The sequence below is a fragment of the Anopheles merus genome, chromosome 2R (assembly GCF_017562075.2).
Source record: "Anopheles merus strain MAF chromosome 2R, AmerM5.1, whole genome shotgun sequence".
NCBI classification, from domain to species: domain Eukaryota; kingdom Metazoa; phylum Arthropoda; class Insecta; order Diptera; family Culicidae; genus Anopheles; species Anopheles merus.
In genome coordinates this window covers 49418768-49446279 of record NC_054082.1, presented here as the reverse complement: position 1 = coordinate 49446279, position 27512 = coordinate 49418768, and the positions used below count along the sequence as shown (strand labels likewise).

At 46.0% G+C, this 27512-nt stretch overlaps 5 protein-coding genes across 5 annotated transcripts; 1 reads left to right on the top strand and 4 right to left on the bottom strand.

The window, feature by feature from the left end:
- Positions 1-251: 251 nt before the first annotated feature.
- LOC121589097 lies at positions 252-2060 on the bottom strand. Its single transcript, XM_041907740.1, has one exon. The coding sequence runs from the start codon at positions 1867-1869 to the stop codon at positions 1078-1080; it is 792 nt and encodes a 263-aa protein (XP_041763674.1). The 5' UTR covers positions 1870-2060; the 3' UTR covers positions 252-1077.
- Positions 2061-5903: 3843 nt separating this feature from the next.
- On the top strand, positions 5904-9176 carry LOC121589898. Its single transcript, XM_041909150.1, has one exon. It carries the CDS (start codon positions 5989-5991, stop codon positions 7240-7242), a length of 1254 nt encoding a protein of 417 aa, XP_041765084.1. The 5' UTR covers positions 5904-5988; the 3' UTR covers positions 7243-9176.
- Positions 9177-9776: 600 nt separating this feature from the next.
- On the bottom strand, positions 9777-10774 carry LOC121600250. The gene is made up of 2 exons (XM_041928685.1): positions 10178-10774; positions 9777-10001 (listed from the first exon to the last, which is right to left on the bottom strand). The coding sequence occupies exons 1-2, from the start codon at positions 10772-10774 to the stop codon at positions 9777-9779; spliced, it is 822 nt and encodes a 273-aa protein (XP_041784619.1).
- A 1327-nt stretch (positions 10775-12101) lies between these two features.
- On the bottom strand, positions 12102-16981 carry LOC121588531. Its single transcript, XM_041906585.1, has 3 exons — positions 16450-16981; positions 13252-13436; positions 12102-12953 (listed from the first exon to the last, which is right to left on the bottom strand). Exons 1-3 carry the CDS (start codon positions 16707-16709, stop codon positions 12262-12264), a joined length of 1137 nt encoding a protein of 378 aa, XP_041762519.1. The 5' UTR covers positions 16710-16981; the 3' UTR covers positions 12102-12261.
- Positions 16982-23561: 6580 nt separating this feature from the next.
- Positions 23562-26960, bottom strand: LOC121588533. Its single transcript, XM_041906587.1, has 3 exons — positions 26597-26960; positions 25516-25774; positions 23562-25407 (listed from the first exon to the last, which is right to left on the bottom strand). The coding sequence occupies exons 1-3, from the start codon at positions 26732-26734 to the stop codon at positions 25088-25090; spliced, it is 717 nt and encodes a 238-aa protein (XP_041762521.1). The 5' UTR covers positions 26735-26960; the 3' UTR covers positions 23562-25087.
- Positions 26961-27512: the final 552 nt, after the last annotated feature.

Below are 27512 nucleotides of genomic sequence, written 5' to 3'. Positions count from 1 at the left end.
TTTTGAAGTGGTAGTTAAGGATATTCAGTTGAGTATTGAGCAGATGTTCAGCTTGTTAATACAATTAGTTCATCGTTAATGTTATTTTTTAGTACCTGTTTTATGAATCGAATCGGGATTTTAGAACAAAAAAAACTGTCTTATGAGCGAAATGTACAAAATGGATGACAATAGATATTATTATTAACAACTGAATGAAGTTTTGCGGATGCTGTAATTCACAATGACAAAAAAGACACTTAATTGTTTATTTTTTGAATGATAATTCTTTATTTGCTCGATTTGTTTGGGAATTTTAATTACACATTTCAACGTCTGCTCGCGGAAATGGAAGAAGACGACAAAAGATTCGCCCGCATCCGTTGTCCCGGCGTTTCAGGCCCCTCCACTGGAGCAGCAAGATGCACCGGGCGCCAACGTGAGCTGCTGATGAAATGGGCGAGTTGTTCGGGAGACGGAATTGGGGATTGAGGTTTAATAAATAAATAATTTAAATTAATTATATAAATACAAAACACGTGAACCCTTTCTGCGCTATGGCAGATTCGCTTCCGCCTGCTTGTCTAGTGGTGTGTGAGGGGCGTGTTTGTGTAGGTCTGTGTGCATGCGAAGTGTTAGATCCAGGGCACCTGGAGTGTAGACTGTTTGTTTTTGGTGTTTGACTGAATTGGTAGTTGTTGGAGGTTGTGTTGGCTCTTCCGGTTGCTTGGCGCACGTTGAACTGTGCCGGCTGCTCCAAATCGAACCGGCGGTCGGTTCGATTCCGGCGAAGCGACGATAGCTTAATTCTAAGCGCAGACCGCAGCAGATCCGATGAGTTGTTGAGTTGGTCCCTGGATTGAAGCCGTGGAGTTAGCAGTCCCCCAAACGCCTTCACCGTGAGATGGGCGAGGTGGCTGGACCGACCCAAGCGTAAGGCATTCTCCATTGCTTCCGTTTGCGCGACAACGTGGTTTCGCAGCTCGCAGTAGTTTCGTTTTTTGTGTGCGGTTATGGCCAGGGTTTCCTTTTCTTTTGAGAGGGTATTAGTTGTCGTCATCATCACCATCCACACCAGTCACTGGCGAAGGCAGTGGCTTAGTTCTTGGGGACGTGGGCACGGTAGGCGCGATCCTGCATCACCATGTCGACGGAGTTGCCGAAGCTGCGGTGGAACTGGCCGGCCTCGTGCGTGTCAAAGTCACCGTGGTTGGAGGAGTAGGTGTGGCTCTGCTGGACGTGCGGGTGCTTCACAATCTCGTAGGTCGTCTTCTCGTGTCCCTCCGGGGTGACGAGCTTCTTCAGACCGATGATGGCGGAGATGACCAGGGCGATCTTGCCGATGATGAGCGCCTTACCGGCGACGATGGCGATCGAGTGGTAGACCATGGTCAGGATACCTCCCTTGATAGCCATTGCAGCGAGGAATGGTCCGAGGTATTTCTTCATCTTCTTGCGGCCTTCCTCGACCAGACGGCCGGTTTCCTGCTGGCCGGAGGCGAGCATACGCGGCACGTTCAGCTGGAGCTGGTGTCCGTCCATGAAGCGCTGGGCCCGCTGGAACAGCAGCTCGTCGATCTTGGCCGAGGACAGCTTAGCCAGGTCGTGCTCGCCGAGCGTCGGCTCGTTCAGGGCGCGGGTGCTCGATTCGCCACCGTCCGCCTTCTTCACGATCGCCATACCGTCGATCAGCTTGATGCTTGGCAGCTTAATCGCCCGGTCGGTCAGCTTGAGGGCCTGCACCTTGATGCACTTCAGCAGCTCGTCACTATCCTCGCACAGCGAGTACACTTTGCGCAGGGCGCGCACCGTACCGTCCTCGGCGGCATATCCTTGGCCGGCCACCGCCAGCACGCACACTACCGCGCACACAAACTTGAACGAAACCATCGTGTTCCGAGGGAGTAGGGTTGCTGGATTGTTTGGGGGGGAGGATGGGAGGGCGGAAAGGACAAAAAGGAGAGAGGATGACTCTTCCTTTTCTCTTGTTGCCACGCAAAGGAGACTTTGTAACGCTGCTTCTGCTGCTGCTACTACTGCTAGATCGAACACTGGATGCACTTCCTTCCGATCTTGGCTGCTCGAAGGTATTTATACAACTGATAGCTTTCAAGGAGCTGTGGGCAGATTTTATCGCTGCTCGCAAGAAAGGGCCTGCCGGTGTCCAGCGAAGCGATAACACACATGCACACATTCTCACAGTTTTTCCTTCATGGCTGTTCCCCGCCGTTCCAGTCCCCTAGCCTGTGTCTAGCGACTCGGACAAATCAGCTGACTGGCTGCACTGACATCGTCAAGAGGCATTTTCTAGAATTTTTTGGAGCGTGAAAGCCCGAGATGCATCCATACATGCACATCTGCAAAACACGCACAGGCAACGAACTGCACGCCCGAAGGATCACTAGGAACGGCCGGCCGGCTGGTGCACGTTGCCGATATTAGCTACGACCGATTGTAGAGACGATAAGAGCAAAAACGGGCAGGTTGGTGGAGGGGGCAGGTTTTGCTATACAATTTCTCCCCCATGGCACACGTGCGGCGAGCCGTAGTACGATGGCAGGCAGTTCGTCTAACTGCTTCACTAATTTGTGCAACATGCAAAAAGTAAACATGCCTGCAGCGATCGATGATCACTCGGGGAGGTTTGTAACCAGGGGCAAGCAAGGCAAAAAAAAGCATGGAAGAAGGGAAAAGATGCACGTAAAAAGAAAAAATGCACAAGCTACTTCGCGTGCTGGTGTTTGTGGGGCGGAAGGGTGACAGGGGAAATGCCCGAACTGAACTAATCCGATCCGGCGAGCTCTGATTCCTTCGAACGGTCATGCAAAACTTTTCCCTACACACCACCCCGCTCGCCCACTAGCTTTGGTGGCTAGCCGCCTGACAAGTGATGCATTTGCGATACGGATGGTACCTTGATGTGTAAAGGTGTGCAGAAAGCGAAAAGGAAAACCAGCTAAAAGAAGGTGTTCTTCGATAGCGCGCTATGAATTTAGGTTGGTGGGCTGCAACGGAGAGGGAAGGTGTGTAAAAAATCAGTCACACACACACACACACACACACACACACACACACACACACACACACACACACACACACACACACACACACACACACTTTGTTGTATACACATTTGCTTACATTGATCATGGAAAAGCTCCTTATCGAAAGCTTAAGGCGCGTGATCATGGCACCTGTTCGATCACGCTTGCAACGGATTTTTACTTTTAATTCGCTCGGACGTTCGCTTCATGTTTTGCGATTCTTGGCCTCGTCGGGCCATTTAGCCGCACGTGCCATGCAGACCGTGACCATGAATTTCGCACAAACCTTCCATTTGGGCGGTAAAAGAGAGAGAGAGAGAGTGAAGATGATGTAGTAGTTGAAGCTGCTCCCTTTTTTCGCGAGCAGATAAACAACAGTTTTCACTTGGCAAGGTTTATTATTTGTAGAGCCTGCAGTAAGAAGCTGGTGTGAAGGTTGTTTCGATAGGCGTTGGATGTCACTGGTTTGCTGATGGTCGGTGAGTTGTGAAGCTAAAATGGCAGCAGCAAGGAGAAAAGTGCGATTTTATTCAGTAGCCACGTCCCTCCCCGGAAAAGCTTTGCATATTTAAAGGCGAACCGATGACCCTGGCCTAGTGGCGTGCGGAAAATGTTTGCTTTAGCTTGCATGACGGAAATACACACGTCACAGTATCTATCAGACTGTGTTTTGTTACAGTTGGATTAATTTGTTCTGTATGTTTTATTGCGTTGTCTATTACATCATTCGAGATACAATAATATCGCGTGAGAGTAGTTGAGATAATCGCAAGCTTTAAAATGTTAAGTTTCTAGAATGATTGTCTTTTCTACTAATAAAACGTACATAATACATAATATTTTTTTAAATTCAGCTTGATTGCAGAAGTTTTAAACAATTCCTTCGCCATCATCCGCCGCCATAAAAAAAATCCCAGATCAAAATAAAACACAAATAATATAACTATAAATATATTACAAACTTGAAGGTTTTTGAAGAAATGGTAAGAAATTTGTGTTGAAAACAAAACGTATAAACAAATAAAAACAGCCAAAACATGAAACGGGATAAAAACACGCAATAATAAAAATGAATAACGAAATGATTCAATGATAAATGAAAGCTGAAAAGCTAATAACCCAATGTGTTAAAATAGATATAGATCTGAAACAAGGATTAATACAATGTCTTAAATATATATGAAATAAAGGTATTATAAAGAATACTCTCCTTCTTTTATTTTGAGTCTTTGCTACGGGGGACGGTCTCTTCTAGGCTTGAACCCATGACGAGCATGTTATTGAGTCATAGGAGTTGACGACTGTACCTCGGGACAGTGTCTAATATCAAAGGAAAAATAGTGGACTACCACAAAACGTTTGAAATAAATCAGTGAATAACCAATAATATGCAAAACCAATAATATCAATAATAAACATATAGAATAAATAAAAGAAGAAAAGGATTTATGTAGGGCAACCTGGGGCGAAATAGTCACCTGCATTATTGGCAAATTAACTCGTTTATATTGACTTCTAATAATTAAAAAACATCAAATACAATATTTAAAGCACACCATGAACGTTTCATAACCTATGATTTCCACATAAGTGCATAAATTAGCAAAAAAAATGTTTGATCAATACGATGTAATTTTCACTGTCTCGAAAAAAAGCTTTCGAAAAAAAAGAATGTGTTTTCAGACACATGATATTTATCTATGATTTACGTAAAAAAGTAACCATTATAATTTAATGTTAATGTTAATAATTTAAGTTTTTAAAAGTTAGTAAAATGTTTCACTTAAGGCAAAATGATCGTTCCAGCTTGGGGCAAAATGGTCGGTATATTTTGACAGGAGCAACATGCTGAGGCTGCTGTATAAGCTAAGGTCGCTACAATATACTAGCTTCACATACATAAAACTGTGCTCTATGTATACTATATCGACAAGAATAATTACTAACAAGACGTGAATTATTGAAATATTTCAGCATTTTACTAAATTATTCAATACAACACTTAAATACTACTCTCACAATTCTACCAAGATTCTAAGCCAAAAGTCCAATGTTGTGGTCCATTTTGCCTCTAAGTTTTGATGTGTTTTGACATTTCGTGTAAGACCATTTTGCCCCATAGCAAGTCCATTTTACCCCACAAAATACATTTCCACGTCTGTTAAAGTTGATTTTTAATAACCGTTTTAGACATATAAATTTGTTATTAATGCATATAATTCTTTTGGTATTCATGACTATGGCGCTGAAGTATCGATGGCCGTCAAAATAACAGTGTAAAGTGGTTTAACTAATAAGATACAAACCAAAATCCTTAACAGATTCATTTTGCCCCGTTTTCCTCTACGCTATAAAAACAGGAAAAATAAGGTAGAACAAATAGCTACAATGTGTTAATTTGAACAACTGAGAATAACTAAAATGCTATCGAATGAAAAACAAAAACACTTCCATAGAATATAATTATATATAAAAAATCGGTTTTAAAACCAACTGTAATGTTACCATTCACCGTAGCACATTCTAGAGGCATTTGAATAAGAATGATGCAGATAATATTGCACACCTTTCCATCTCTTTGTTATGGAGAATGCATAAATGGTTTACTTGTTCGTTCTTTTGGTCGATTTTGTACTTCTGGAGGTATCTGATAAGCAAGCGGTAAGAAATGGGCTATAAATTACAATTAAAGCAGCTTGATATAGCGGCGTGAAAGATAAACTAACTATCAACAGTGAAACAACGGCTGAACTGCTGATAAATCATTCTCTTATCTTAGTTCCATTATTCTTACAGCAAACGTGCGCCCATTATCAAAAAATCGTTCTACAAACAGCTACCTCATTCGTAGACTGTAAATGCTCAGATCAAAATGATAGTTTTTGCAGTAGACAGTAGACCGCACAGGTTAAATGGTGAATGTGTCCCTTTCATTCGGCTAGTTTACTTCTGCCAGAGACACAGAATGGACACAAAGCGATTGAATCTGTCCGACAGTGACCTGCGACAAATTGTGAACGATCACTTCACAACATGTGACTCAGCCGACCAAGCGTACCGTATCGTACAAACTGCCCTAGAACCGTTCAGTCCCTGCCCGGAGGGGTTTCTAGCGGATCACTATGCGCTGAAAGTTACGATAGAAAGAAACGGCCAAACGGAGTTGCTTAGCTTCTTTGTCAAGTGTCTACCCACTGAGAATCCGGTGCTAAGAAGCTACCTCGAGGAGATTGGTAGCTTCCGCAAGGAAAGCAGTGTCTTGCAGCGGATAGTGGGATCGATTCAGCGCCACTGCCCATGGCGTACCGTTGCCCCACGGGTGCACTTGGCCGTAGAGGAACAACTGCTCGTCATGAACAATCTTAAGTCCGACGGGTATTCGGTCGTTAAACGCGAAGGTGGTTTGTTGGAGGTGGTATTCGTGCAGCAAGCGCTAGAAACACTTGCCAACCTGCATGCCTGTTCGTTCGTACTGGAACAGAAGCAGGGTAAACGTTTGCCCGAGCTGTTCCCAGCCGTGCTCAATGAAAATGCTTGGGTGCAGACGTCTACCAGCACAAGAGTGAAGGATGTGGCCAATGTTATCAAGCTGTACACCGAGCTGGTGAAGATATGCGATCACTGGCACGGTCCACGAAAACAAACCATTCTCGAGCGGCTAGCACCGCTGATAAGAAAGATTTATACGTACGTTGAACCGTCGCACGAATTCCGCAACTGTCTCAATCACGGTGATCTTTGGTGTAACAACATCATGTTCAAGTGCGATGACCATGGACAGCCGATCGGTTGCGCGCTAGTAGACTATCAACTGTCACGTTATGTGCCACCGGCGTACGACATCAACCTGTTGCTGTACCTAACGACCAGTCGTCAATTGCGAGACGAGAATCTATCTGCGCTGTTAGACCATTATTACAAGTGTTTCGTGGACACGCTGGAACGAAATCAGGTAAATGCGAGCGAGATTTATCCTCGCGAAACGTTTATTCGGTGTTGCGAGCATTACAGACTCGCAGGGCTCATCCACTCGACGATTATCAGCGGTGAGGTGACTCTGCCGAGTAAGTTTTTGGAGGAAATATTCGGTGACCTACAGAGTACGGCCAGCTTTATGCCGGACACGAAGGTATGGATTTGTGTAAAGGCTTTCCAGGCAGACGAACGCTACCGGAAGCATTTGATAGAGTTGCTAGATGAACTGTTTGCTTATGTGTAGAATGTTCAGCTGTGAAGGAAGTGTGTGAAGTTTTCATTTATGCAAAACTATTAAATACGTCTAGAAGAAAATAGTAGACCATATGATGAAGTGAATGTATTCCTGTGGAAATAACTTAATTGAAAACAATGAAAGAAGCTCTAAAAAAAACACAAATATAAAATGCTAAAACACTCTGCAAAAAAACTAATTTCACTTTCATTTATAGTTTACAGATTAAAAATACCAGGAACGTAATAACTTTCTTATTTGAAGCGAAAGGTCATTGTCGTGCTAACGCCACTGGGTAAAAAACCCAAACCTCGACGTCTATGCAAGTGGCTGTTGCAGCGCTGTGTGTGTGTTTTTTTTTGCTGCAATCCATTATGAAACATCGTTTTTCCAGCCATTCATCCGTTTCCCTTTCGGAAAGCAAAAGTGTCCGTGTTCGCAACCCTTTCCGCGGCAACTTCCTGTTCCACCAAGTACTACTACCAGCTGACCAAAGTGACTTATAGCTTTCAGTGAGCAAAGCTGCAAAAAATAGGAAAACACAGGAAAGCAGCATCATAACCTCTCTTTTGGGCCCTTTTAGAAAGCCCAACGTTCTGCCATTGCATACTCCCCACAGGTCCGAAGGTCTGTGTTTGACTAATCCCAATGCGAATGCGAAGGAAATGGGAAGCAAAACAAACGAATAGGCACGAAACGAGAGGGATAGCGTATTTCCACCATTTCCCGAGGTCGTGGATGGGAAAAACAACACGCCGCAAATAAGACTTTCACCCTTGCTTGGGGCCTGGCGCAATCGCATCGGGCACAGGTTGGCGACGGTCGCGTAAGCTTTACAGCTTCCCCGTTTTGCGCGGTGGATTATGCGGGAGCACGAAGCGCTTTGCGCAGCAAACTAGCAGAGGGTGAACGAAGGCTATCTTGAGAGACGGTTGGTCGGTCGGTCTGTGTGCGTGTAAGTTTGCTGCTGCCGTGGCCCGAGTATGAAGGTTTCTTTCGATGCATTTTCTCCAACCTTGTCACATTCTTACTGCACACTGGCAGTAGCGATCCACCCGCTGGCAGCAGTTCCTTTCCCATCGTACGGGATTTGACGCCATTACGGTCGTTTGCTATTTATTCTTTTGTTTGGTACGGTTGCTTTTGGCGCACGGCTCACATCACCGGCGCACGGTCGGGAAGCAATAGCGGGCGTGATTGCAGTAAGATAGAGGCTGAAAGACAGAGCAATCCGGTTTTCTCCCGTTTTTACATCACTCCGCGGAGGATTGTGTTTAGCTATATTATTGAATTGCACATACATACACATAGACAAGCTGGTGCATCTGCCTTTATTAGGCCTGGTAATATATGTGTTGTATTTTTTGTGATAGTACCTTCTCTTTATTCCTATCGTTCCCACGTGAGGTGAGCGATGTACCTGTTAACTCTTCACCTTTGGGCAGTACTTTTTATTAAAATATATCTGAGTTTAAGTAAGAGTCGAAAATTGTGCACTATTTTTTATTCATAACCTTTGGGTTTAATTGAAATCTAACGCATTGAGGCACCGAACTGACGATAAGCAACGCACTACATTATCGTTAGAATTTAACGTTCGTAATTGATATCTCATTTTCATTTCCTCCAGCAACGATCGTGAGTAACGAAAAACTGAAAGTATTCGATCCCAGTTTCACTTCACATATTGGAAAATCCGCACCAAGCCTCCAAGAGGAATCCGACGGCATTGTAAAACGAGTGTTTCGAATGTCAGCTCACGATCTGACCCACGATTCAGAGTTACGAGCATATCCGGAAAGGAGAACATGGGACGGGAAAGGAAAAAAGAGAAACATCAAGGAGGGTTTCTTTCGTACCCAAAGAATATGTAAGGCAGCTTAGAGATGGTAAGGGTGTAAAAGCTAAGCTTAAGATGGAATTAAGTGAAAAGTTCCCTTTCGACTGTCTGGAGAGATTCGACGGTCCCCGGGACCGGATTTCCGATCACTGGCTCTGGGTGACGATTTCGTAACAAAGCTACCAATAGCGGATTAGCGAGTGAATCGTGACCTGAAAGTGAAATCGGTTACGGCAGGCAATCTAATCATCCCGCCTCTCCCTCGCACACAACACACGAGCTTAAATACTTTTTCCTTGCGAATTGTTTTGTCCCCTTGGTGGTCTGGGTCGGTGCTGCAGGGAATAACGATGGTATAATTGTCTTACGGTAGCCATTTTCCCCGATCTCCCCCTTCTGCTCTCTCCCCTTGTCGGTTCAATGACCAGGTTTCCCACACCTTCTCCGCGTAATCGTTCAGCTATTAGCTAGGTTGTCTTAATGTGCGAACGCGCTAGTTCCTTAAGGAGCTAAGTGGTCTATTAAGATGCAGGCCGCGGCGTTTGATTTTATTGCCCATATTGCCGGCCCCACAATCAGAGGTACCCCACCGGTGAACGAAGCTTACAGCTGCCAATTTCGAGATAACGAGGCCTCTTGCTACGCTATTTCCCTACCCGCGTAAGTGGTGCTATTTACAGGGTGCGCAATGCATTGCATACGTTTAGGCGCCATCGTACGGATCCTGGTAGTCGTGCTCGGGGCGCCGCTTCCAGTAGGGCAGATCGTCCTCCTCGTAGTACTGGTAGCGGGGATACGGTTTCCTCGGCTCGATGCTGCGCTGCCAGCCGCCACCTCCACCCCCACCGCCCCCATGGCTCGAGTGCTCGTAGACGACGTGTTCGGCCGCGTGGCCACCACCCGATCCGTTCGCTTTCTTCAGCCCGTTCTGTTTGTTCGGTTGGTGAATGCGCGCGCGCGGGCGGTGGGATGGGACAAAAAGAGGGCGAAAGAAAAAAGGGAAAAGAAAATGCAATTTCATCCAAATGCCGGTTGCTACGTACAGTGGTGATGGGCGCTTCCGCCGTGCAGGACCGCCCGGAACACCGGTGCGAGCGTATTTACCAAGGTGGAGAAGACGAGCGCAATTTTCGCCATGATCAGTGCGACCGCCGCCAGGACAGCGACCTTGCCAATGATGACCTGCGCGATCATCGCCATCAGTGCCATCAGCGCCATCGAGAACATGTTGCCCTGCTTGTGCTTGTGCTTCTTGCCCCGGCCCTCGTCCGAAGCGTCTAGCAGCGCGCGTCCATTCGCGTCCACCAGGCTGAGCTGAAACAGTCGCGAGAGGAGCAGCTCGTGCAGCTTCCGGAACAGTCCCGACCAGCCGGAAAGCCGGGCGAGGTCCGCGGGGAGACGCGCACTGCTCGGCCAGTCCGGGTTGCGGCGCACAATAACGAATGGTGTCACACGGAACGTCACGTTCGAGTCGATAGCACGATCAAGCACACGGAACACTTCACCACGAAAACATTCCACCAGCTGGCCACTGTCGAAGCAACTGCGGGCTCGATCCAGCAGGTGGCGCTGCAGCGTAGGAGAGCGGGTATCGTTCGAGATGGATACGGGTGACTCTGAATCAAGCAACACGCGCGCCTCGGCATCACTGAGAAGGTATCCGATCACTAACCCTACCCAGCAGTAGGTACTCCGCGACATCTCGTCGAGATCACACGGCAGGTCTCGGTGCACCGGGAATTGAATGGTAAATAGACGTTCGGTGACAGATGAGCGACAGTTTTATACGCGCTGCGAATTATGTTCTAGATTTGCGTGCGTTTTTTTTGGGAGCAATAATTGTGACATTCAAAATTAGTGCATATGTGGCTGCACGTGAAAAGGCATCCCGTCTTTCCTCACAGTCGGAGGCAACTCTTCATGGGGTCGTGGCCTTGAAAAGCACCAGACGGAAAATGGGTTTGTTTCGTTAATTACTGTGCGCGTTGCTTACGGGTTTCTTTCGTTCTTGATTATTTAGCGTCCCGAAAATACCCCATTCAGTGGAAACGGAATTTGGGGAAGGCCACCAAGCAAGACCTCGATTGATGGTGAACCACTAGACACTAGCACAACGCGTAGCAAATTCATGCCCGGCGGAAAATAGAAAGAATCAACAAAGAAAGTAAACTCCGACCGGGGCAAGTTCTTCATTACACCGTACGCCATGAAGGTGCGCAGTCGGTGCGCGTTGAGCTTCAGTGGAGTGTACGTTCGTTGGATTAATTAGGCACAACATACATGCGTGTCGGCACGGTTGATTGTGGTGCGGAAAAAAACACAGATAGAAGAAGAAAAAGGAACAAAATAGACAAAAGCAACAAAAAAACTGCTCTTGCCATCTTCCCGGAAGGAAATGAGGTCTCCCATGCACGTCTCTCACGCAGCCCACCATGGGTGAAGGTCTTTGGCTTAGTAACCCGATTCGAAATCCGTGGTGGCGATTAGAGCATAAAGCGTAGCTCATTAGGGGTTGTTCTGTTGGTTAGGATACGGTTAAGGGGTAAGAGTTTCTGGTCAAACACATTCTGACTGCTACTTGCACTTTCTCTGTCTGGTTAATTTTCGTTCTACTTTAGAAAAAAATCGTTATGATTTCGTCGATAGGTTAAAGAACACATTTTATACATTCAATAAATCTCTTTTGATCTCTCCTTGCCCCTTTTAATTTCATTCGTAAACTCAATTATCTTCCAGTATACTTTGCATGAAAAGTATACAAATGTATGAAAATGGATGTTTTAATACTGGCAATAGAGAAAGATTTATCATAATATCATTGAACTTGTTGGCATTAATCCTCATAAGATCTCATAAATGAGCAGTGGAATTTGTATTTTATCAATGCGTAAAATATCTCTCCTTTATGTTCCCAAAAAAAAAAAATGCTTCGAACATTGATTTCTTTTATGTTGGTTGTGAAAATTAATTTTATTTTAAAAGAAAATATAAAAGTAAAAATTTCATATAATGAAAATACAGTAGAGACTTACTCCGATGCTACAAACTCGGAGCAAATTAATTAATATGTAAACTCATCACCAGCTTGCCAATGCTTCAAAAGCATTTAGCAGAAAAATGCTCTTAATACTGAGACATACGATGTTTGGTACGCTTTCTTTGAACGCGTCAATTTGCACTTTCCTGCACTAGTGATCGCTCCAGGCAAAGTTCCGCCTGCTAGATCCATCACCACCGTCCGGTAGTGAACGTTCGTTGCGCTCCGTTGCCAAGTCTGGAGTGACGAAGGGATAGTCGGGACCAGCGGATCCACCACCTGCATGAGGTTGCTCCCGCTCGTAAAACTTTCGTTCAAACAGTCGTGCTGTTCGGTCTTTAAGCATCTGTTGCTTCTCGTACTCGTAGAATTTGTCCACCAGCGAGGACGCCGTTTGTGGCTCAACGCGCTCATCCAGATTGAGGAACTTGTCCTTCTTTTTGTAGTACCCGCCGCTGGTCTGCGAATCCTGGGACGCTCCAGCACCATGGTGGTAGTCATCGTGATGATGATGGTGATGATGTTGATGATTGTCAAAGTCGGGACTGTCGGCGAGAGGGTTGTTGTAACGGAAGGGTTTGGCGCCGAACCCGAATCCACCGATGGCACCGTGACCACCGGTAAAACCTCCCCCATAACCACCGTATCCGCCACCGTACAGGGCAGGCGTTAGAAATGACCCGTATCCGAACAAACCGGACAGGAAAAGCGCTATTTTCCCAAGGATGAGCGCTTTCTTGCTGAGTAGGATGAGCCCGCCAAATACGAGCGGCAGCAGTGTTGCCAGGTTGAATTTAAGCCCGAGCAGAAATGGCACCACGAAGCTTTTGGTTAGTATCCGGGCTGTGGAGAAAATGGAGAAAACACGCTTAGCGGGCTTTACTGCAATAAAGCACAACCTTGATGAAGCTTTCTTGCATGCAAGCTTTGGTGAAAGATGGACCTTGAGAAAGAAAGTTAGCTTTCGAGAAGATACGAAAAAGGAAATGTAATCAAACGTTGCTTTTCATAAGAAAAGCAACAATTATTTGAGTTGAATAGCATGAATGGTGAAGAAGACGAATGAATGAAATATTCCACTTGCGGTAAATAATTTGCTTAAACAATCATACAATATGTTATGTACTTGAAATGTACTTGCCTGTCGATTTTTCTTCGAACAGCGACCGTTCGTCGTTCTGCACGGACGGATCGAGCACAAATTCCAGCAGCCCGGCTGCACCAACGGTTGGGCCCAGCTTGAGCTTCAGTCCCGGATAGATGATGCCCATGTCCCAGAGTAGTTGCCGCTGGGCCATCACGGCACCTGCATTCTCCAGAATTCCTCTGCAGGGTGTCGAATGTTTATGATGAAGGTAAGCGTGGAAATGGTGTGAAAAATGCAAAAAAAGAAATAAACCAAAATCAGGCCATGCGAGGAAAATGTTCCACCCTCAAGCTGGGTGGGCAACGTTCGATTGTTTCTTAATCTTTCCGAAGTGGAACGCAGACCCCGCGACACCGGGCTACCCGCGTATCAGTGACGCATTAACATATGTTGGTGGGCCGGATTGGTGCCGTTACACACGTTGTTTGATATCGGCAGGCGGTAAAAAGATCAAAGCGACGGCGCGAGTGGGCAGAAAGCATGTCGCACACGGATGATGGAAATGGAGAAAAACAGAATCGAATCGATGTGATGGATTTGGCTTTGCTCTCTCGCCTGCTCTCTTTCTCTCATTTCCGCGCCGCTCTGTTCTTCATCGATGCGCTTTATCACGCTTTGGTGGAGTTTGATACCTTTGGCGCGTAGGATGGCGGCGCTAATTAGTTTAATGGGAGGATGAATCGAAGGCACACGAAACGCTTACCGTGCCGAGAGGAAACCTTTAGCGGTGGTGTTTTCACGAAATAAAAACCCACCGTCCGGGATGTAATTCAATCCCATCGATTAGGATTATGTGGATGAGAACAGTTTAGAATTGACGAATAGCAATGGTTTTGGAGAGGGAAAATCGATTACCGTGCACAAGAATGATGAAGCGTGCGCTGAGAATATTTCTCAGGTTTGTCCTCAAAATGTTCAGTGGAAAAGATTAAAGGCTCATGTTAATAGCGGACCAGGCATAGACACATTTTGGCAGCGGTATAGGTACACTTTATTGATGATGCTTTAAATTAATATGTATGTGAATTTGAAACAACCCTACATAAAAGAGTATTTCAAGCCTTCACCATAAATTATTCACACGATTCTTTGAAAACCAATAAATGGTTTTGTATTTGTTGCTGTTCAAAGTCTCAATCTATATTTTTTGAAAACAATTGATGTTAGAACCATGTTAGCTATAAAAAAAATCTTATCAAAGCCAACATTAAACAAAATAAATAAGTGGTATCAATTCGTTTTATCAAAAGCCAATGTCCAACGATTTCATAGAAATATGAATTTTCCCAGCACACAATCATAGGTGAACCTTTGGTTAAATACTCTTCTGTACAGTATTCCGTTCTTGGGATTCTACCTAGATTTAACCCATTCAATTCAGTAAATGAATACTTTCGTTTGAACTATTTAATTACAATTTTGATTTCTAAGTAGGAACATAACCAAAATGGCTATTTAAAAAAAATGCAAACAACAGTATTCGTACAGTTGATGACTCGTACTGCTATGAACTATGTATGTGTTTTAGATTTTTCAAACATATCTTTAAAAATAAAATCCGTTTCTAGTTGATAGACTTACAAAATACATTTCAATAACATGTTAATATTATTAACATGTTAACATAATTATTTCTTGTCATTTGTTAGTTAATTTTTTGTCCATTACTAGGTGAACGGTTACGATAAAAAGTCGTAAAAGAAGCGAAATGAAACAAAAAATCACATTTTTTTTAGCTTCAACTACTTTTCCGTAACCTGGGACAGAGAAAAGTGTCCAAACATTTATACGAAGATTGATTGTTTTGTCTATATTTTAAATGGGGAAAATTGCATGGCAAAATTGGGTATTCCTACTAATTCATGTTCTGAGCTATTTCGCTACTAGTTTTTCAGTTTGGTAAAAGTTGTTTCGACCGGTCTGGTGGTACAGTCGTCAACTCGTACGACTTAACAACATGCCCGTCATGGGTTCAAGTCCCGAATAGACCGTACCCCCCTAAGTAGGACTGACTATCCTGCTATGGTAATAAAAAGTCACTGAAAGCCAAGCTCACTTTCAGTAGTGGGTTCAGGGCAGACCTTGACCGATAGCGGTTGTTGTGCCAAAGAAGAAGAAGAAGAAAAAGTTGTTTCTTGTACGAGGAATTCCTTGTAGTTTGCAAGCTATTTTGCCATCGTTGACAAGTTTTTCAGCGTTTCTTCGGTGTTGTGGTCACGCATTTATTAGTTAAAATAAGAAAAGAATATACAAACCCGACTATTTAGTCAATGTTGGGACTATCTAGATACCCTTTTTGCTAGATGCTATTACTTGCGCTGGACAATAAATAAAGCACCCCGAATGAATCGAGATGAATGAACTTCGTGATAATCAAAGAGATTGTTCGTTAGAGAGATAGGCTCATTGAAACAATTTTCATTGTACCCACAAGTGTCCACAAGTTTGTTGACTTTGCTGGTATGGCCCAATGATTCACACATATTCAAAATAATTAGAGGTTCAGATAGAGTTCAGAGGAAATTAACTGTCATAATAATGTATAATTTGTATTTAGTAAAATAATCTTCCAGTGCGTTGAAAACTCTTCGCGTTCATACGTGCTAACATTTTTAGATTTGTTGCAACCACCTCCAGAACGTCGATTAGGTTGCGTAGGGAAATAGCACGACCGTAAACGCATACGATTAACACAAACTAACCATTGGTGCGTGGGTGCCAAAATGATAGTGGAATGTGCATACATTAGAAACATTACCAGTGCACATGTACTTCCGTCTGCATTTCAGAGCTTGAAGAACGGCGAAGAAAGTCCCTAGCTTCCATCGTACCAAACCTTCCCAAAAACCACGCGTCCTCACTCGTCTGTTTTCGTTCGTTTCGCACTTGATCCGTAATTTATTCAAAACACACACGACCCGGGAATAGCGAAGTGCACCATACCCTTCGCTTTCCCTCCTGCGCTCCCTCTTTCTACAAACACCATCCTCCGACCAAAAAGTGGAATATCAATCGGGCACTCGGGCGTGTGCGCAAACACTTGAGCTCGTTCCCAATTCGGCCGATTGACACAAATTCCATTCTGGCGGGCGTTTCCGTTTCGTTTCGGGTCCTACTGGCACGGTTTCCGTTCACCTCGCGTGCACACTTGTTTGGGTGTCTGTTTGGTAGGGGAAGTGTGCCTGAACTTGCCTGAAATCGAGCGGATCGTGGTCAACGATGTTGGGGATGATGCGTGACGATGGGACAAGCGACTCGTCCTTGATCATGAGCAATCCGTTGGTGAGTGTGAAGTTGTTCGCTTCCTCTAGAAACTGCAGCGACGAGAGTGCTTGCTGGCCGGCACATTGCAGCAACCCGGGTGAAGGAGTCATCCGGATACAGTAGTCGAACGTATCGAGCTGCGCGTGGACAGTAATCACACACAGAATCAGAGTAAGAAGCCGGTGCATTTTGAATGATTCACTATGTAACACTAGGTTCACTGCAGATTATTCAAGCACATCACAGCATGAAATTACAACGGTATGCACTCGCTCTTGAAGTCACTTTACTTGGAATTCAGCTACAGAAGGCTAAAAACACTGTTGTTTCACTTCACTTTGTAGTCCGTCGTCTCTTGGAAGTGCACTGAGGGCAAAAGTCATCCCGAAAAGGTATATATACACAGTCGGACAGCTAGTTGGTGCGGTACGTTGCAGATTGGCAGTAATTCTTTCCTCCCCGCCAGAGAACGGTGTGGGAATGCTGAGCCCGCTGACAGCGGAAAGAAGTCGCGCGAATCCGCGAGCAACAAATGCGAAAGAAATTTCAATGTTTTAATGGAAAAAAGGCAGGTGGAGGCTCACCATTCCCCGCAGCAGGCTGATGGTCGCTGTGGGAATCTTACCACCGTCAGCACAACAACAATGCACCATCAACCAAGGTGGCCAGACGCTTTTCAGTCGCGCTGATCAGCGATCCGTATCTCCTCAGTCCGGTGTCCTCTGCCTAGCTTTTCCTCCACCCGATTATGAGCGCACATTTACATAACCACGAAAATTACGTGCGCATTTTTCGTTTTGTTGTTGCACTCGTGACACACCGTAGGAAGCTCCAAATTGAAAACAAAACTGCTTCCCAACTCCCTCGCGAGCGGTTCGGAAGCAAAAGAAAGGAAAAGTGGCCATCGGATAGAAAAGTGTGGCGCGAGTAGACCTAAGCGAATAGTTCCAAGATGACCGATTGTTTTCGCAGAATAGGTGAAGCACGGTTCCCATCAAAACAGTGCTGAGGCGGTAATAGGGTGAAAAAGGTTGCGCCTATGTCAATTTTATCTCCCGAAAAAGGGCCGATGACGTCATTGGAGAGCGGAAAAAAGTGAACCACATGATGAACCCATTGAACTAATTCCGTTTCAACCCTATGAAGGTGCCCTTAAAGCCCGTCCGAAACGCATCATAACGCACGTTGGGGCAAGCGAGGGTGATGCCCTGGTCTGGGAAAAGGAGTGGCAAAGTGAGTATAGGAAGGGTTAGGTTTTCCTGTCTATTAAAATGTGTGTTTTTCTCTTTATTGTGAGCTGCAGCTTACAACCCAACGGCACGAGAGGACAAAATACAGAAAAGGACACAATTGACAGGTAATTTTGTTAGGAAAATGTTGGTACTCTAAAGCATAAACAAAAAAAAAACACTCAGACCCCCTTGGGAAACTTCTACCTTTGGGCCGGCTGGGCGCATGATTGAGTGGGAGGTTTAATTTGCGGTACGTTTGTGGCAGTGTTGATGGTATGGTGCGTGCCTCGGGTAAAAAAATAACGTTCCCGGGTGGAAACTAGCCGAAAGCATAGTCATGTTCGCACCGAAGGATGTAATCAGCGGAAGTGATTACGCAAAAAGTGACCGCTCATATACCTGCCGTGAGCAAAAATGTGTTTTTGCTTGTTTTTTTGGATCTTTGTTTGCAAAATCCCATTCCCGCGCGTAATGGAGCTTTAACGAAACAGTGTGAGTAGTTTGCAGAGCAGGTTCGGACCGGCCAAAAAGTTGGTGGTCACGAAAGTGCTCATCATTGCGGCGATACGGTTCCGTGCCCACTTAGTATGGCCGTTTGCGGGTGGTCGATGGAAAGATAAAGACATCCCACAAGTGGAGTAGCAAAAAATTGGCCGCTGCGGAATTGTGTTTGTGCATTTTTTTTGGTTTGTGTTGGAAAGTGCGTGAAATGAAAGGATGGAATTAAAAAAAAAACGGAAACACAACGCAATTCTCATCCAAAATCGCAAGCGCGGTGTAGTTTGCAAGTGAAAAAAAAATACATCCAGCAACTTGCACCTTGGCGGTCACGATCATGCAAAAATCCATGCGACGAAAGTGAAAGTACCACTGGTTGGCCGGCTCCATCGCCTCAAGGGCCGGGAAGCAGGAACGAAAACTTGAGGAAGAATGCGCTCCATGAAGTAGCTCCATGGCCGGAAGCGCTTGTGAGGACGCGGCACCGCCACCAGCACCGGGTCGGTTTCTTCTGCGGGAGTAATTTTTCGGTGAAATGAATATCTGAATTCGCACGCAACAATGGCTACGATCTGGCAAATTTCGCCGACAGGAAGGGAACGGACACGAGATCGTTAGTCGGTCGTTTTGCGGACGCACCGGAGGGGTTTTTTTGAGGTTTTGTTGCGAATCCCATCTGCATGTCCGCTCGTTTCGCGTTGCCACTTGTTTCCTTGTTTTGTGCGAAAGTGATCTTTTGATGGAAAGATGTTTGGTTGGTTGGTTGTTTTTTGTTTTTGCATTTTTTGTTGCTTCTTCTGCTCTCATTTCTTTGTCGGGGGATACTGTCGCTTTGGCAGTGGGGGTAATTATTACGGTAGGGTTGTCACGCTGTGAGGAGTTTTGGTTTTGTTTTAACCTTGTGCGGCACGACTTTTGTTTCGGATGTAATGGTTCTATGGGTAATAAAAGTAAAAGTAAATGCGTAATCTGGCGTCATTTTGCTGTGGGGCGTTAGACAATGGATAGAGAAGCAAAATGACCATTCCAAGCTTAAGTTAGCAGCATCTTTTACATAACAATTTGTAAATGTATAAATAAAAAAAATCCTTACTTACTGTACGGCCGTCCACACCCTCATAAAAAATGGGAATGCAATAAAAGCGAACAAAACCAATTGATTTTATACTACATTTTTTAGATATATTCAACACAGTTTTTATCAACATAAAATATCTCTAGTTTAGTCGAATGTGATATTGTGCCATATAAAAAGTCGTGTAATAAAAAACGTCTTTTTTTCGTATTTATTTAATTAGTTAGTCATCTGGCTTCAACCAGCCTACTTTACCGTACCTAAAATAAATTCCTTATTCCTGTTCTGTTAGAAACTTATTTAGGTTGGTCAACAGGTGATATGTAAAGCAATCGTTCATACTTCCAAGTTCATATCAAAATCTACACCTAACCATGCTAGACAGTGGGTAAGTTTATATATTGGTAAGTTTAACGTTTATGTTCCAAAGATTCTAAACCAAAAAGTAAACACTTAGTTCTATAAGAAGGACAGGGGACACTACGTAACTATGGAAGGCGATAAAATAGTATACATTCATAGTACATTTTCGTTGAATAGCTTCAATCCTATCTATCCTGTATTGTTGCATGGGGAAAAATAGGGAAGTACACAGCTTTTAAGCAGAAAGGGTCCCTGAATGACCAACAAAACCTAACAGACGATAAAGAAGAAGAAGTTTTCAAAATAAGCCTGGAAAGTTGTTTTGTTATCTATAAAATATAAAATAAAACCACAACCAACTATCAATGCTGTGTTTTACCTCGTCCGACACGGTAAGGCGTAATAAAATTTGCAATTCAATTTATCGTTTAAGCGATCAAAAATACACCGCATAACCGTATAATACAAAATCGATTACAGTGGAGTGGTCGTATGAACACCATTCGGAATTTGACCCCACGCTTCGGAAATTTTGGGATAACATTTTAAATTATTTACACATTTATATAGTTTGAATTGCGTATAGTTGAATTACGATAACATAAAATGTTTCATTATTCATATTGGTCGGTCATTTCTGATCAGCACGGATAGAGAGAGAGCAGAATAATTACGATTGATGAAAAAAGAACTTCCGTTGTATTTAAATTGATGAACATCGTTAATAACATGTCAGATTTTTAGTAAAAATGTCATCAAAAACCACTGCGGTGTAAAGAAGGAATGATGATAACAACCGACAGCTTGTAAAATGGGCAAAAGGTTTACAATATGGTGCGTTTAACGGTCAACGTTCCATAGCATGTGAAGAAAAAAAAAAAACAATTGATGCACAAAATATCCTTTGGAGTTTCTTTTATTTCCACTGTTTCATGGCACGTTTGAATATGGTCATCGTATCGTTTTTTTTTTTAAAACGAAAAGAGATTGTTATTGCGCTCAAAGGATATTATATTTTACACAAGCACCCATCATAAGGACAGTGCAGAGAGTGGAAAAAAGAGCTGTTTGTATACGTGTATGTCCCATTTAACTCCATAATCAAGTGTACTCCAATCATGAAGTGCATTCACCTCACCAGAGAGCAACACTAGGTCAACATCAACCGCTAGAGATAAACAAATTGGGGGAAAATTGCACCGAACAAAAAGGGTTTACGGTTCACTTACTCACTGTGGAAAAGCACTGCAACCCCCTGTTAGCCGCCCAAATGGGGATTCACTGTGTGCTACTTGTTGTAGCATACGGAAGCGTGTGTTACTTTTGGGTAGTGGTAGACCCTCGTACCGGCACGAAAAAAAAGTAGGTAAACGCCAACAGTACAGCTAATAGCATCAAAGTTGATTGATCGAGCAATTTGCGGAGCGAGGTAATAATCAAGCTGTACCAACAACTGTTAACCTTTTAGCGCCACGGCTTGGCGGGGCTTGGCGGATACGCTGTTACACGCCGGTAATGCAGCTCACCACCACCCCTCCGGTACATACACAAACAGAAATTATCCGCTCTAAGCCGGGATAATGCAGGTGGGTGGGAAGGGTTGAGCGAATAGGAGGGTGCTTTTTTCCATGCGAGTGTTTTGATGTTTTCAGTAGCAATAACAACAGCAGTAGCAGCATTCTGCATATGTTTAAATCGCAATATTCCACTAGAACTTTTCAATCAATGTTTCTAGCCAGCGTGTACAGTGCGAGCTCGAAAACAAGTGATTACAAATAACACGGTAGTTGGCTCTTGCAATCAATGTTTCATTTCACTTCCATTCCTGTTGCGGTTGTTGGATGAATTTTGGAGGATAATAATACTCTTCCATAAAAAAGGTAATGAAAACATCAGCATCAACAACCAAAGTGCGTTAAAATAAACCATCCTACCCACATACACACACTCATGCTGTCGATGAAGTGTCCGAACAACCCTGTACGTTGATGTGTACGGAGGCTGCTGCATCATAAAAAATCAAACAGGTACTTCGGAAATGGGCAGGAAAAGTTTCTCCGACCTATCTCGGCACCGGTATGTGGTTCGTCGCCTGACTTGCGGGGGGGGGGGGGGGGGAGGGGAACGAAGAAATAGGAAACACTGTCGGGCCGGCAACTTGCCACGATAAAGGCAAAGAGGCTACATAAAAAATGATGGCGTAGTGGCGTAGCACTTAAAAGTAAAAATATTATCGAAAGCAACCGAAAGGTTGAATTGGCTCCACGTATTTTTGTCTGCTGTTGCCAGGTTTGGGGAGCCAGCGGAGAGAGAGCGTAACGCGTGGTGCACCATACCCGAGAGTGAGTGAGAAGGAGGAACAAGAGAAGGAATTGTATATTCGACGCATGATGATGCTGTTCGAAAAAACTTTCACCAGTAATGACCGTTCTAATTCATGCTGCTGTTGTTGATCCATCCGTGGCCACGCACTGTCGGAGTGTAAAAACAACAAGAAGGTAGATTTGTCTTCCGTCCCGAAACTGAGGTACATTCTTCCCCCGTTGGGCTGCTGAACGTACGATGCTGTGTTGGGCCACAGGAAGCTGGAGGCAAAAGGCAACACTTTCGATCTTAAGCCGTCCAGCCGTGTTGGAGCTTTTTGGAACATGGCCGTAGGCGAGAATCCCGAACGTTTTCTCCTTACGCTCCTCCCTGCTGCTACTGACGCGATGCTTCTTGACATACATTGCACTTTCCCTTCCTGGCGAAGATACCCATAGAGGGGGGGGGGGGAATTATCCGAAGAGCATTACACTGGCTGTTTGGCATTTGGGAAGGAGCGAAAGGAGAACGAGTTGAACGAATGAAACCAAACAGCAAAAAAAAAACAACAACAACAACAAAAAACAAGGTGAAGGACCGCACTCGACGCGGAGACGATGTCGACGACCACGCCGCCAGTTTGAGGATCACTTTCCCGAAAGCCGGTTTTTCAGGCGCAATGGCTTTTCGAAGGGAACACAGTCCCGGTATCGTGAGGTTACGTTTCTTTCCTCTCGGGCCCTTTCGCAGTAATTCTTGTTTTCTTTCCTTCTTCCCTTTTACTCCCACTGCAGTTCGCTGCACCGTTGTAAAAGTAGCGATCTTCAGGATCGAGAAATGCTGCCCAAATACTGCTTCCGTAATGAAATCCCACCGACACAACTTTCTTTTTATTTTTTCGATTCATTTTATTATTTCATTCCTGTCAAATTTTTGTTTGGATTGATTTTCCCACCGAACGCAAACACGCGCCAAGCGTGCATGAAGCGCAAACGGAAATGGGCGCATTAAAGATACAATAATTTAAACAATAAATAACAGAACAGATCATTCTTACAAAACGTTCTTTCCTGCCGCAGTCCCGCAGTGTCGCCTTGCCTTCCCCATGGCGCAGCATTGTCGTTCCTCTTTGGGGGGAGGATTGGGAAAAGCACCTTGGGTAATGCAAACTTGGAGGTCCTCTGCGCTTAATCGGTACTGATCGTGTTCCGCTCAACTGCCCTAGCTCATTTTGTCTAGTGATTGGAATAGCTACAGACGATAGTATCTAGAGAAGACGATGTACAGATTGTGGAAACATAGCGTTTCCAGAAGATAGAACGGTGAGGCGGAGTTCCTCGGCGGGTAGTAGTGTCAGCTGAGCTTACGCATGCGAAGCGTGCGTGAAGAAAGTGAAAAGCTAGTTAGTTTAATATAAACTTTTGTGAGTGTTTAAAGTCAGCCCATTGGCCAAAGCTAGGACGAAAGCTGGCCGACGAACCACCTGGATTCGGGTCGTATCGCGCTGGTTGTTTGTGAGAACGGGTCGTTCTGATTCGCCAAAACCGTTATCTGTCACCATTTTTTTCCTTCTCCTTTCGCCCATTGCTCAGCGGAACCGGTTTGGGATGTCAAACCAATTTGGCCGAAAATGGGCGCACAGATCGCAGCTTCAGCGGAAATATAACCGCCCGGCACATCTTTGTCGAAAAAAAAGAACAAACAAACAGCTGTGACCCACTTTGCAGTGTACGCGATCTCGAACCGAACCTTATGATCGGTCTAAGCTGTCCCATCGGTCGCCGTGTAGAACTGTCTCGAGAGCGAGACGACACATATAGACTGCACAGAGAGCGTGCTAGAGGTATGTGTGAGAGGTGCTAATAGAGCCGCGGTGGGCAAGAGGGCCACTGTGGCCGCTACAGCTGGAAGCTGTGAAGATGCTCAAGCAGAGGGGGGGTTGAGCTCCCGAAGAATCAGCAACCCAACGGCAAGACGGCGAGCAAGGCCGGTTAAGGTCACCTGGCAGTGAAAGTTGAACTTCTTTGGCGAGGGAGGCAAGTTCAATGCTAACTTGGACCACGCACAAAAAACCACCAATCAAACAAATGGACACCCGGTTGCCTACCCCAACAGGCGCCATCCCACGAGCCACTCTGGCCGGAGTCGGTGCGGCGGCGGCGGCGACTGCTAACGGGCGTACGACGGAAAAAAACAACTGGAAGAGAGATTGGCGGGTCGGAGGGTTTGAGTGTGGGGGTGTGTTTGTGGGGGGCGTTGTGAAAAGTGGAGCAAACAAACAAACAAAAAAATTGAAAAGAAAGGATCATGTTAGAGCTCACAATAAATATCTCGTTCACGAAGAACAAAGAACCCAAAGGGCGCACACCTGACCTGATCCTGGCGGTTAATAAATTAATTTAAATACGTCCTTCGTCCACGCGTGCTAGTGCGTCCAGGGGAGCGCTAGCCGGTGTGCAGAGGCGGGCGGGCGGGAGTTAGAAATTGTTTGTGTTTGCGCACGGGACTGCAACGAAACACGCCCCTGGAAAGAAGGGAGGGCCGGCTACGAACGAGCGTGTGTGTGAGGGGGGGGGGGGGGGTTGTTTTGCAAAATAAATTAAATTAATCTAGGCTCGCTCTGGGCACTCCCGTTCCGCGGCGTGCCACGGCAAGTCCATCCCGATTCCTGTGTCCCTCGCTGTTTGTCACTCTCTCTCTCTGTTTATCTTTTATCTTTCTCTCTCACTCTTGTAAAACTATCTCCTGCCACTAGTGGTGTGAGTCCGTTGCGGACGGTGCCAAAACCCAAAACCACATCCCCAATACGATTCGGGGACCGGACTGGGCTGCGACAGCGTTCTGAACGGGGGAGGGGGCTTTTTGCTGTGGGGAGGGTGGACGAATCCGGAACCCTGTCTCCCAGTGGTTGGTAGCGGGGCGTCGGTGGCGCAGCGGCATTTCCCATTCAGAGCGCGGGAAAAGCCTTAACCCCACCATTTCGCCCCTCTACCGGGCTCTGTACGTCGGTAAACTGTTGCGGGGTGTGTTGGTCTGTGTTTGTGTGCGTGTACACGGGGGGTACGCGTTGGCTTCTCGCTACAATATGGCAAGCTTACTGAGCGTGAGCGCCGTAGGCCAGGTTCTGGGCGGCGTCCATGGAGCGGGCGTATCCGTGGTGATCGTCGTACGAGCTCGAGTGCGAGTAGTGCGGGTGGGCAACGACCTCGTAGCTCTGTTCGCCCTTCTTGTCGAACAGCTTCTTGAGCGCGATGATGGCGGACAGGATGAGGGCGATCTTTCCGACGATCAGGGCCTTGAAGGCGATCAGGGCGAGGGCACCGAGGGCGAGCGGCAGCAGAGCGGCGGCCTTCAACTTGAGGAGGAGGAGCAGAGGGAGGAGCAGCTTCTTGACCTTCTTCTTCTTGCCACGAGCTGCAGAAACGGTAGGCGAGCGAGAGCGGGAACAAGCACCAGCGTTAGAACTTTCGATTTTCGACAATCGGTGCGGTTGGGGAGAGCCGGAGCTTGCCGGTGACTTACCTTCATCCAGCGAGCGCTGCATGTCCTCGATCGATTCCTTCGGTACCTGGAACTGGAGGGTGTGGGTGCCGAGGAAACGGGCGGCACGCTCAACGAGCAGTCCATCGATCTCGGATTCGCGGGCCTCCGGCTCAGCGGGCAGGGAGATGTCGTTCAGGGAGCGGCCCTTGCCGACAGCCTGCTCGGTCTGGACAAACTTGATACCGTCGGTGATCTCGAAGTCGCCTTCGGCGGCGTCAGCCAGGCGTAGTGCACGCTCCTACGGTGTCATCAAACACATCGCGAGACGGAGATGGAAGAAAAGAGAAGGAAAGCGAACAAATGTAGGTTAGTGTGCAATCGTGCAGAGGGGTTGCCATCAAAAAGCGACATCAGCACAAGTCCATTCCTCTCCCCGTTTGATACTGATGCGCCCGTCTGCAAAATTGTATCTGCTGCTGTACGGCAATTTTCTCAAGGTCCGAATGTGGCATGACCATAAGAAGTGGATACATATCGGAAGATCGACACCGGCGTCCGGATGGACCGAGTCTTTGTTCCTGAATGAGTCTCCTCTTTCCGCCTCTCCTATACCTACTGGTGTAATGTAACCACCATTAGGGCTATGCGGCAAGCGATAGTAATTGTAACACACAGATCAGCAACAACGACCGGTAATCGTTCGCACGCCGAGCGCCTTGGTGGGCTTGTTAATGATTGCGTCGCATGACGTTCGTTTTCCTCGCGGTGTGCTGCTTTTCTGATTCTGTGGTTCACATTTTCCCGGACTATTTCCAGCTCTCCGTATAAGGTTCAATCGGCTCAACTAGCACGAGCGATGATAAATTCGACATTTGATCACACTGTGAACTACTTTCATTGCTTGTGGTCCGTTGTTTATGTTCTATTTTTTATATCTTTTACTTATTTGCTTTCGTTTCAGCCAGCCTCCTGTCAGTGGACAGATGCAGCGCTAAGGATCTGTCGCCCGTTTCGTGAATGATGTCACCGGCACACCAGAACAGAATCAAGATGGCACAAAAATTGCGGCAGCAGTAAAATAAAACAGAACGGGACGAACTAAACGGCTCGGGCGGCTTACCTTGGCGCACAGCACAATCGACTTTTCGCCACAGTCCCGCACGAACTTCAGGGCGGAGGTTAGTATTCCGTCGGCTTCGGAGGATGGGGCGGCAACGGCCACGGCCAGGACGGCGAACAACACATAGAACTGCTTCATTGCGTTTTTTTTGCTTCTGTTTGTTTTGTTTTTTTGTTTCTGTTAGCTGTCTTGCGATCACACGGCGGTTCTCACAAACACACTGCGCACACTGCCAAGTCCTTTTTGAGCAAATAAATCCTTCTCCTTCTACGCACACAAAACACACTCGCACACTGAGGTTTTCACTGCCGAGGCTGTTAATTGTCGGAAAGCAACCGGTGAACTGTGACTGGAAGACAATGCTGCCGCGGGTTTTATTCTCTTTCGCCAGCGCCAGCAATAACCGGGGCCCGGGCACCGGGCACTGGCCACTCGGGTCCGGCGGGGGAGAGAGATGGGCGGGCGGAACCGGTGTGGCCATCGACGGCGGTACGAGCGAGTGCGTCCGTACCGAAGCGAGAAGGAAGAGCGAGAGATGAGGATGCCGTTCGGGCATCATCATCGCCATCATCACGATCATCCTCGGGCTTTCGGCCCCCGGGGAGGGAGGAACCGACGAGCGCATATTCACACAAACACACCTATGCAGGCCGCGATCGCTGTACCGTTGAGTTTTCTTTCACTTTGCCCATCGACACCTACACGCAAGGGGATGGAAGAAGAAAGCAGTCGCCTGAACGGGTGGATGGAGGCGATGGAGGCGGATGCGGCGATTGGCCTTCCGTACCGACGCCGTTCACGATCACGATCATGGTTAAAGGTTGGAGAAAGAAGAAAGCACGATCGGGTTCCAGCCTGCCTGTCCTGTCTCTCCCTCCCTGATTGCCCACCAAGCCTACCTCAATTTCACCCGCTC

What these genes read in the sequence shown, in the direction of transcription:
- LOC121589097 (XM_041907740.1), bottom strand. Translation starts at nt 1,869, where the DNA reads ATGGTTTCGTTCAAGTTTGTGTGCGCGGTAGTGTGCGTGCTGGCGGTG.
- LOC121589898 (XM_041909150.1), top strand. Translation starts at nt 5,989, where the DNA reads ATGGACACAAAGCGATTGAATCTGTCCGACAGTGACCTGCGACAAATT.
- LOC121600250 (XM_041928685.1), bottom strand. Translation starts at nt 10,774, where the DNA reads ATGTCGCGGAGTACCTACTGCTGGGTAGGGTTAGTGATCGGATACCTT. An exon ending in CGCTCGTCTTCTCCACCTTG is followed by an intron (nt 10,002 to 10,177) that starts GTAAATACGCTC and finishes CCGAACAAACAG; the next exon opens with AACGGGCTGAAGAAAGCGAA.
- LOC121588531 (XM_041906585.1), bottom strand. Translation starts at nt 16,709, where the DNA reads ATGCACCGGCTTCTTACTCTGATTCTGTGTGTGATTACTGTCCACGCG. An exon ending in CACGATCCGCTCGATTTCAG is followed by an intron (nt 13,437 to 16,449) that starts GCAAGTTCAGGC and finishes GACACCCTGCAG; the next exon opens with AGGAATTCTGGAGAATGCAG. An exon ending in GTTCGAAGAAAAATCGACAG is followed by an intron (nt 12,954 to 13,251) that starts GCAAGTACATTT and finishes TTTTCTCCACAG; the next exon opens with CCCGGATACTAACCAAAAGC.
- LOC121588533 (XM_041906587.1), bottom strand. Translation starts at nt 26,734, where the DNA reads ATGAAGCAGTTCTATGTGTTGTTCGCCGTCCTGGCCGTGGCCGTTGCC. An exon ending in CGATTGTGCTGTGCGCCAAG is followed by an intron (nt 25,775 to 26,596) that starts GTAAGCCGCCCG and finishes ATGACACCGTAG; the next exon opens with GAGCGTGCACTACGCCTGGC. An exon ending in GCAGCGCTCGCTGGATGAAG is followed by an intron (nt 25,408 to 25,515) that starts GTAAGTCACCGG and finishes CCGTTTCTGCAG; the next exon opens with CTCGTGGCAAGAAGAAGAAG.